At 39.9% G+C, this 10207-nt stretch overlaps 3 protein-coding genes across 3 annotated transcripts in view; 1 reads left to right on the top strand and 2 right to left on the bottom strand.

The window, feature by feature from the left end:
* LOC147856616 (cytochrome b6f complex subunit (petM)) overlaps window positions 1-10207 on the bottom strand; it is a 36174-nt gene that overhangs the window by 17261 nt on the left and 8706 nt on the right. The gene's annotated exons all lie outside the window — the stretch shown is intronic.
* LOC147856619 (pentatricopeptide repeat-containing protein At2g03380, mitochondrial-like) lies at window positions 1205-5185 on the top strand. The gene is made up of 2 exons (XM_087329338.1): window positions 1205-1372; window positions 1453-5185. Exons 1-2 carry the CDS (start codon window positions 1322-1324, stop codon window positions 3856-3858), a joined length of 2457 nt encoding a protein of 818 aa, XP_087185464.1. The 5' UTR covers window positions 1205-1321; the 3' UTR covers window positions 3859-5185.
* On the bottom strand, window positions 5796-9418 carry LOC147856620 (pentatricopeptide repeat-containing protein At3g09040, mitochondrial-like). The gene is made up of 2 exons (XM_087329337.1): window positions 5996-9418; window positions 5796-5856 (listed from the first exon to the last, which is right to left on the bottom strand). Exon 1 carries the CDS (start codon window positions 9222-9224, stop codon window positions 6615-6617), a length of 2610 nt encoding a protein of 869 aa, XP_087185463.1. The 5' UTR covers window positions 9225-9418; the 3' UTR covers window positions 5796-5856; window positions 5996-6614.

A 10207-nucleotide genomic window follows, 5' to 3' on the forward strand; every position in this document is an offset into this window, starting at 1 on the left:
GCTTGCTACAATCCTTCAGATGCTTTGTCTTCCATGTGCTGTGATAGCCATTGGAAGAAGATTTTATTACTGTTGAGAATTTCTTCTTGAAGAACAGTGGAAGATGATTATTCATGGATGATAAGATTGATATGGAAATGAGCTCTCCATGTGAAAATAGAAGGGGCTTGCAACAGTCTCTTACATTTGGATATATACCTATTTGTATTATGTAACCAGCACATACATCTATGTAGGATTTGTAATCTCTCTCTCTATCTTATATGGTATATTTAGATACTAAACAATATTCTATGCAAAACAATGGGGTGACATGCACTGCTACATGTGCGTGTCCATCTTGATATCTGTAACCTGAAACTTAGCTTCCTCATGGCTCCTCACTTGCATTCATGTTATTAGGTACAAAAGATGACAATTAGGTACAATCTCCCGCATTCGCCCAATTTTAGTTCACTTTCCATATATTGTCAATTCGGGCCACTCCCTACACACATTCCTCTCAATGATATGCACTCTAAATTCTGGACTCATTGAGTCATTACTCAATTTTGCTCCACACATGTAAGTAATAATCACTTTTGGTTCCATGGCTCATATTTGAACTGAGGATAAAATCTTCATCTTTCCCTCTCCCTCTCACTCTTGCACTTTTCATGAGATGAATGCTAATGGCTTAAACTCTAAGCCAAGTACTACTCTCCTTGTATTTGTTTGTAGTTTCGTCTAACTATTTGAGGTGTGGTTTTGCTCATTTGCATGTGCTTTACATGTCATTAGCTATTTGGTTTGACGATTAAGCTCCAATGAGGCATTACGTAGCTTCTTAGTTTAACTTCTCAAGAAAGGAGAGGAAGAGTTCGCATGAATCATAATATAAGAGTATTATTAGCTTGAGAGTGTTTGATGATCACACTTGCCCATTTGCCAACCAAAGGGTATAGAACGACATATAACTTTGGTAATGATAAAGAGCTTCGACCGAAGGGAAGACGATGTGCACTCGGTACAAAGCACCTAGAGATGGCATGTACATTGGCTTCTAGGAATATGAACATTGTCATTGCGGTCTATCGGTAGGCTTGGCTCTACAATGCCACCAGGGTAGGTCCATTACGAACACATAGTGACAACTAGAAATGTTGACAAGTGTGGGCACATAATTTAGTGAGAATAAGACATAGCTACAACACCTAGTTTAGGGAGAATATAAGACATAGTTACAACATTGCAAAGGAAAGCATGGATTCTGGCTATCGGAGACCAATTGAAGATGATACCAAATAACAAATCCATCACCATCTCCTCATTGTCCTGAAAGATGAGTTCCAAAAAACCTCTATCCCTATGGGACGAGTTCTGCTACAAGAAGGTATGTTAACTAATCTTCCTCCCCTCTCCCATGTTTCTGATTATTTTGGGTACTTCCATATTCAGCAAATTTCTCCACAGAAGAATCCTGCATCCTCTTACGACTTCATCTACACAAAAACAAGGGAACAATCCTTAGGGATCCATGGATGCTTATACAAGTCCCCATACAGTCTCGTCAAACACAAGACCCAAAAGATTCACACTACAAGTAATCTTGATGATGATGATATCGTGTTTCATGATCGAAATAGGGTTTTGAATGCGATAAAGTTGTGTGGGAATGAAAAGGACATAGGGAAGGTCCGTCGAGTACATGCTCATGTCCTCGAGACAAGCTCAATCCCAGAGGATGTTTATGTTTCCACTGCCCTCATTACAACATATGCCAAATGTGGTGCAATGGAAGAAGCACAACTGGTGTTTGAGATGCTTCGAACTCGGAATGTTGTGTCTTGGAATGCTTTAATTTCTGGATATTCCAAAAATGGCCACTGCAATAAAGCGTTGAAATGCTTTAGAAGAATGAGAGGAGTTGGAGTCTATCCAAGTGCAGTGACTTATATTTGCATTTTGAAAGCTTGCGGAATCGTTGGGTGTCAAGAGATCGGGGAAGATATTGATGCTGAAGTCACTATGAGAGGGTTATTGGAGAAAGAGGTCATGCTCGGCAATGCACTAGTAGACATGTATTGCAAGTGTGGTGCAATAGAGAAAGCAAGGGGCGTGTTTGAACGGCTTCCAGGGCGGAATGTTGTGACTTGGAGTGCCCTGATCGCAGGATATGTCCAAAATGGACTTGGTAATGAAGCATTAAAATGTTTTGGACAAATGAAAGATGCTGGAGTCTATCCAAATATAGTAACTTATATTTGTGTTCTGAAAGCTTGTAGCATCACTTTGTCGCTAGAGATTGGTGAAGAAATACATGCTGAGGCTAGAAACACCGATTTATTGCAGAGGAATATTGTGTTTGACACTGCTCTCATAGATATGTATGCTAAGTGTGGTGCTCTAGAGAAAGCAAGAGAAGTATTTGAGAAGCTTCCGGTGCAAGATGTTGTGTCATGGAATGCCTTAATTGCTGGATATGCCCAAAATGGGCTCGGTAATGAAGCATTGAAATGCTTCCAACAAATGAAAGACGAGGGAGTTTGTCCAAATGCAATAACTTATATCTGTATTTTAAAAGCCTGCAGCATTGTGGGGTGTCTAGAGATTGGTGAAGCTATGGATGTGGAAGTCAGAAAGCAAGGGTTCTTGGAAAAAGATGTGATGCTCGGCAACACATTAGTGGACATGTATGCCAAGTGTGGCTCCTTAGAGAAAGCACGAGAAGTGTTTGAGCAGCTTCCAGAGCGTAATATTGTGTCTTGGAGTGCTCTGATTGCCGGATATGCCCAAAATGAACGTGGTGACGAAGCGTTGAAATGCTTCCGGCAAATGAAATATGCGGGTGTCTCTCCAAATGTTGTAACGTATATCTGCCTATTGAAAGCTTGTGGGATTGTAGGATCTCTAGAGATTGGTGAAGATATAAATATGGAGGTCAGGAAAAAAGGCTTATTGATGAAAGATATTATCCTTGGCAATGCATTGGTGGACATGTATTCTAGATGTGGTGCCCTGGAGAAAGCACAAGAAGTGCTTAAGCAACTTCCCAAGCGAGATGTTGTATCTTGGAATGCAATGATTGCTGGATATGTGCAAAAGGGACTTGGTGATGAAGCATTGAATTGCTTTAGGCAAATGAAAAATGAGGCTGTTTGTCCGAATGTGGTAACTTATATTTGCATTCTGAAAGCTTGTGGCATGACAGGGTCTCTAGAGATTGCAGAAAATGTAGAAGTAGAGATCAGGAAACAAGGCTTATTGCACAAAGATATCGCGCTTGGAAATGCATTGGTAGACATGTATTCCAAGTGTGGTGCCCTAGGGAAAACACAAGAAATATTTGAGGAACTTCCAAAGCGGGATGTTGTATCGTGGAATGCCCTGGTCTCTGGATATGGCCAGCTAGGACAAGCAAATGTGGTCTTGGAGCTATATACCAAAATGAGGGATCAGGATGTTATGCCGAATACAGTTACATTCCTTCTTGTGCTGAATGCATGTAGTCATGCAGGACTTGTGAAGGAAGGAGAAATGTTGTTCAACGAAATGTGTAGTCTGTATTGTTTAACTCCAAACCTAGAACACTACACATGTATGATTGACCTATTTGGTCGTGCAGGATTCTTTGGCAAGGTCAAAATGCTGCTTGAAAAGGTTCCTTATTCTGACCATCTCCCATTGTTACAGAGTATATTGGGTGCTTGCAGGAAATGGACAAACGTAAATCTTGGTAGATGGGCATTTGAGCAATCATTACAGTTGGATGAGAGGTGTGCTGCTGTATATGTCTGCATGGCAAATATTTATGCAGCAGCTGGAATGCAAAGAGAGGCAGATAAAATCAAGGCTTTGAGAGTGAAGAATAAAGCATGATGATTCTTGGTCATCCTCAGGGGCCAGGGCCAAGCAGACTGATATGAATATGGTTCCTATGTTGTGACTTATGAGAGCCATCCTTATGTACAGTTGGTCCATATTCTGCTAACCAAGAAGAGGTCCATGGTAAACTAGTGAAGGGTATTCTCCATGACTAGTTGTCTGCTTGGTTGCAAATATATCAGTTAGAATTGCCATTTTGATAAGAGAAAACAAAAATGAAGGGTAATGATGAGGTACTAAAATGCTTCAGACAAATGGAAAATGAAAATTACAATCCGAACTTGTAGCATGAGGAGACATGTGTGCTAGATTTGGGCTTCAGGATTAAGTTCCTGTAAGTGAAAATTAGTATGGAAGATATCATCAGCCCATTTTGAGAAGTGTGTTTGGATCAGGGTTTGACAAAGAGGGAAATTTTAGCTCCTCAGAGATTAATTTCTTTTGAAATGCACATACCTGCCATCTTGGTTGAAGATATTTAAGCAAAATTGCTGCTGAAATTTCTGTTGTCTCTTGCAAATTTGGGCAAATAGGAGCTGTTAACCATTTTGCCCCACTAGACACAAATACAACTTGGTGGCTTGAAATTAACATCAAACTTAGCATTCTAAACTAAACTAAGATCCTTTTAATATGTACATTAGTTTTTGTAGCCTAATGGTTAACGCAAGGGACTATTAACTCAACCATTCCCCCCATTGATCAGTCAAATGTTCAACAGGAACTACAATTTATGAACAGCTTTTCCTGAAAGGGTATGCCAGCTTTAAAAGAGACCACAGATTTAACAGTTGCAAATGTTGTCTTTAGTTCTGGTAGGTTGCAACATCCATCAATGTCCTTGCAATACTGCACATTGAATAGTTACATGGATGCAGTTCAAGGACATGGAATATGAATGGCGAAAATTGGCGAAAATTGGCTTTCCTTGCTATGGTGAAAGGGATCTCAAAAAGAGAATGGAATTGGGGATGGCCAAAGGAAATACTTAACTGAAAAATAGCTGTCCCCTTTGAGAAATGCTCTGAAAGTGTAGATCAGTTCAATTTATAATATCTAAACCAAAACACATTCAGCAATATTATAATGAAGATAAAAACCTGTGGGAACTGAGTGACATCATGTTTTATTTCAAGATTTTGATTGGACATTTCGTGGAGGTGATAATCAGACTGCATGGTGAGTGATGATGTGTGGAAGGCATGTCCAAACAACCATGAGATCAAGCAAGTAAAGTCCATCACATAAAAACCAAGCATGTTACTATAAGGAAAGACTTCCTTATTAGCCTTGAAAATAATTGGTCCTATATTGAACCCAAGATTATGTTATATATACGGTAACTTGACTTTTTAAATTTGATTCGGTCACATCCAATAGTACGGGATAAGAGTGCATCCAAAATTCTTATTAGGAATTACATCACGAACCTCATATGGGATACAAGAGTGTTTTTGCATTTTGTAACCTAGTATCCACATATTTGAGCATTCAACATGCGATAATTGTTATGATCTACATCCACATATATAATTTTATAATAAATTAATTATTAGGGATCTCTCTTATCATATCCAAAAAGCTTTGCTGTCTTTGAAGATAAATTAATTCACTCCATTAACCTTTGCAAAAAATCAAGTGCCCTGTCAGAGAAAATTTGCAGTATTAGATGCTGTCCATATGGCCTTCACATGCATGTTTTGTGATTATTGCATATATTTAATTCTTCTTGCCATTTATTGCATGGCTTACATGGCCACTTATTGCATCTATCACACAAGATAACTTACATTTGAAATATATCGACTGGATAGAAGTGGTTACCAAAGGAATTCCATGGTGCTTGAATGCATTCATTGGAGTGTGAACATTTAACACAATGCCATGAAAGGCATTAAGAGGCTCTTGAGTACTAACATTCATGTGGCGCCTTTGTATAAAAAAGCACACCTTGAGGATTAGATTTTCTTATCTAAGCTTGGCTGGCCCATTCTGAAATGTACGCCCAAAAAACATATACATTTGGTCACTTTATCTTGTTTGGACACAGGTAATAATGTACAGATGCAATATGCAAAACCATTGGTTTGGTGGAAACATAGACTAAGAAGAACACGGAAAAGTTCCTTGCCTCTAAAGGGATGAGTGTTCCTCCAGAGATGCCTTGGAATTTTACAGATACTAGTATTGCTACCACCCTGTAAGATCTGTGACAGTTGCAGGAGATGTGAACATGTTGATGAAATTCTACATTTGATATTGAATGTCTGTCTAGTTATTTTAGGTTGAACATTTAGACCGCTTAAGCACAATCCATTTTTGGAGCTACTTGATTCAACTCTACAACCATGGGTAGAAATGTTTCTAAAATATGTACCTCGGGTTCTTCCACCAGTAGAAAATTTCCTTGCATGGTCAATTTATTGACATTACACATATCTTCCATCCAACAGCATTCCGATAGACCTTACCCTAACCCATATTTGACATTCAAGTCTTCAATCATGCAATGTTTACATGCTTGTTATTGTTTCCGAAGATATCAAGGGCATGCCTTCTTTGTGTGGTTTTCGTCTTAAGACAAATATAGTAATTTTCTGACCATTTCCTCATAGGGTTGCCACCTCACACTGAGGCTCCCCATGGGCCACCAATCTATTATGTAATGCATTTAATACTTGTATACATGGATACACTATTTTACACTCCATAACAATTAGAGGCAAATTTCCTAACCGCCACCAACAATGTCAATGTATCTTCCATATATCTGGTCTATCTGCTTCTGCTTGCATTCCAGCTGCTGCATATATATTTCCCATGTTAACATATGCTGCCCCACAGTTTTTATCTACCTCTATTGTTTGCTTGAATGCCCATCTCCCAAGCTTCACATTCCTCCACTTTCTACATGATGCCAATATACTCCGGAGTAGAGGAATATAACCAGAATCAGGAACCTTGTCAAGCAAAGGTTTCATCTTGTCAAAGCATCCCGCACGGCCAAATAGATCAATCATACAAGTATAGTGTTCTGGTGTTGGAGTAACACAATAAATATCGCACATTTCATTGAACAACCTTTCCCCCTCCTTCACTAGACCAGCATGACTACATGCATTCAGCAAAACAATGAAAGTAACTGAATTGGGCACAACACCTCTGGAACACATTCGGTTATAGTATTCTAAAACCACGTTTGCTTGACCTAAGTGGCCATATCCAGCGATCAGAGCATTGCAAGATACAATGTCACACACTGGAAGCTGCTCAAACACTTCTCCTGCCTTTTCTAGCATACCACACTTAGAGTACATGCCCACCAATGCATTCATCAGTGCAATGTCTTTCTCCAACAACCCTTGCTTTCTGATCTCAGCATCTATATCTTCCCCAATCTCTAAAGATCCCACGATGCCACAAGCCTTCAAAACGGAGGTATATGTTTCCGTATTTGGGCAGACCCCTGCATCTCTCATTTGTAAGAAACATTTCAATGCCTTGTCACAGAGCCCATTGTGGGTAAATCCAGCAATCAAGGCATTCCAAGACACAATCGTCTGCACTGGAAGTTGGTCAAATACATCTAGTGCATTTGTTAGCAAGCCACACTTGCAATACATGTCCACTAACGCATTTCCAAGAATGACATCTTTCTCCAACAATCCTTGTTTTCTGACCTTCATGTGTATATCTTCAGCAATCTGTATGGACCTCATAATGCCACAGGCTTTCATAATGTAGACATAAGTTACCTTATCCGGCTCAACTCTTGTATCTTTCATTTGCTCCACACATTTCAACGCTTCATTGCCCAATCCGTTTTGTATATATCCAGCAATCAAGGAGTTCCAAGACATCAGATCCCTTGTTGGAAGCTGATTAAAAACTTCTTGTGCTTTCTCCATCACCCCACACTTGCAATACATGTCCACTAGTGCAGTACCAAGCATGATATCTTTCTCCAGCAACCCTTTCTTTCTCACATTTGAATCAATATCTTCCCCGATCTCTAAACATCCCTTGAGGCCACAAGCTTTTAAAATACTTACATAAGTTACTACATCCGGATAGACTCCAGAATCATTCATTTCTCTGAAGCATTTCAATGCTTCATCACCAAGTCCATTTTGGACATATCCACCAATCAGGGCACTCCAAGACACAACGTTCTGATCCGGAAGCAGCTCAAATACTTCTTGTGCTCTCTTTAGTGCACCACACTTGGAATACATGTCCACTAATGCATTGCCTAGCATCAAATCTTTCTCTGATAACCAAAATTTCCTAATCCTGGCATCGATACATTCTCCAATCTCTAGAGACCCCCCAATGGCACAAGCTTTCAGAATGCATATATAAGTTACAGCATCTGGACAGACTCCCTCATCTTCAATCTGTCGGAAGCATTTCAGTGCTTCATGAGCAAGCCCACTTTGGGCATATCCAGAGATCAAGGCATTCCAAGACACAATATCCCGCAAACGAAGCTGATCAAATACTTTTTGTGCTCTTGTCAATGCACCACACTTGGAATACATGTCCACCAATGCAGTGTTAAGCAAGATGTCTTTCCCTAGTAATCCTTTTTCTCTGACCTCGGAAACTATATCTTCCCCAATATCTAGAGACCCGACAATGCCACAAGCTTTCAAAATGCATGTGTAAGTTACCACATTCGGGTAGATTCCTGCATCTTTCATTCGTCGAAAACATGTCAACCCTTCATCAGTGAGTCCTTTTCGGATATATCCCGTAATCAGCGCACTCCAAGTCACAACATTCTGCTCAGGAAGTTGTTCAAAGACATATTGTGCTTTATCCATCGCACCACACTTGCAATACATGTCCACCAATGCATTGCCAAGTATCACGTCTTTCTCCAATAACCTTCTATTTCTGACCTCGGCATCGATATATTCCCCGAATCCTAGAGACCCGACAATGCCACAAGCTTTCAAAACGCATGTATAAGTTACAACATCTGGATATACGCCCTCATCTTTCATCTGTCTGAAACATCGCAAAGCTTCATGACCGAAACCGTTTTGGGCATACCCAGAGATGAGGGCATTCCAAGTCACAGCATTTCGGATTGGGATTTGTTCAAATACTTCTTGTGCTTCTTCCATCACACCGCATTTGGCATACGTTGTCACTAGGGCATTGCCAATATAAACATTCTTTGTAAGAATATGTTTCTCCACGAGATAGGAATGTATAGTCCGAGATTTCAATAGGTTCTTTTCTTTCTGGCATGACTTTATGAGATTCAAAAGGCTAGTATGTTCATGGAGCTGAACTTCTGGCAGATCACCACGGGCAAGACTACCAACGGGATGAAGAGAAGCATCTTTCATCGTTTCTCTATTATGGAAAGGGTGTGCAGTAAGTAAAAGAATCCATGGATCTTCATAAGGTTTGCTTCCCCTGTTTCGCTCGAAGCTTGCTCTGTGATGGATGTGAAGGCAGAATTTGAATCAGGATACAGAATCGCCCAAACATTGTAAAGATAAAGTATAATGGAATTGCCATGGTATTGGTGGGCCTATTTCCGAGGATTTCCTACAAAAGACAGATAAATGAGGTTTCCGAATCATGTGTTCAATAGGTCATCTAGAGTTCCTAAGAATTTTGTGGAAGGACCGGCGCCGACGACCGGGGAATCTACTCCCCTACAAGCCACACGGAGAATATACGCCCCATATGAAATCGACTAACGATTCTCATAGGAATAACGAATTTATAGAGGTCGCTAATAATGAAATCGGAGAAGATACAGCGGTAAGTGAGGATTGGCTTCTCTCCTTTCCTTAGCCTCCGTCAAAGAGGCCATGGACGTATCCCATTGACTCGTGAACTTGTGGATGAACTTGGATCTGGGTGATGGGAAATATCTCTTTTGTAGAAGAGTAAGAAGCATGGATGCACATGTTAGCAAGAATATTTCATTGGGAGGCCAAACTTCGTATGACTAGGAAGGACATTGACATGGAAAGACTCTTAGCCTTTTAATGATTTTGACCAAAAAAAAAGAAAATACTAATGATGACCAAAGTGAGCCTCCTCTATGAATAAATGACCTAGAAGGTGCTCACAAGAATTCACCTTGACATTGTATGTGAACATGGGAGGTTGTGAGAATCTAGGAGTATATATCATGTATAGCTTTAGAAAAACATGTCTTGCAAAGGCAGGGACACACAACCTTCCCCTATCGATTATCACAAATCATAAATTGGTGCATTTGTATGATTTTATGTTCAGGGTGGGTAGTCGGTGCCTTCTTTGGAAACAGGTTTTGATTGTAGGTAAAATTAATTGCAAATTAAAAAGTAATTAA

The sequence above is a fragment of the Azolla caroliniana genome, unplaced genomic scaffold, assembly GCF_043228905.1.
Source record: "Azolla caroliniana isolate FFs.n. ecotype wild unplaced genomic scaffold, voAzoCaro1.0.p SCAF_13, whole genome shotgun sequence".
Taxonomy (NCBI): domain Eukaryota; kingdom Viridiplantae; phylum Streptophyta; class Polypodiopsida; order Salviniales; family Salviniaceae; genus Azolla; species Azolla caroliniana.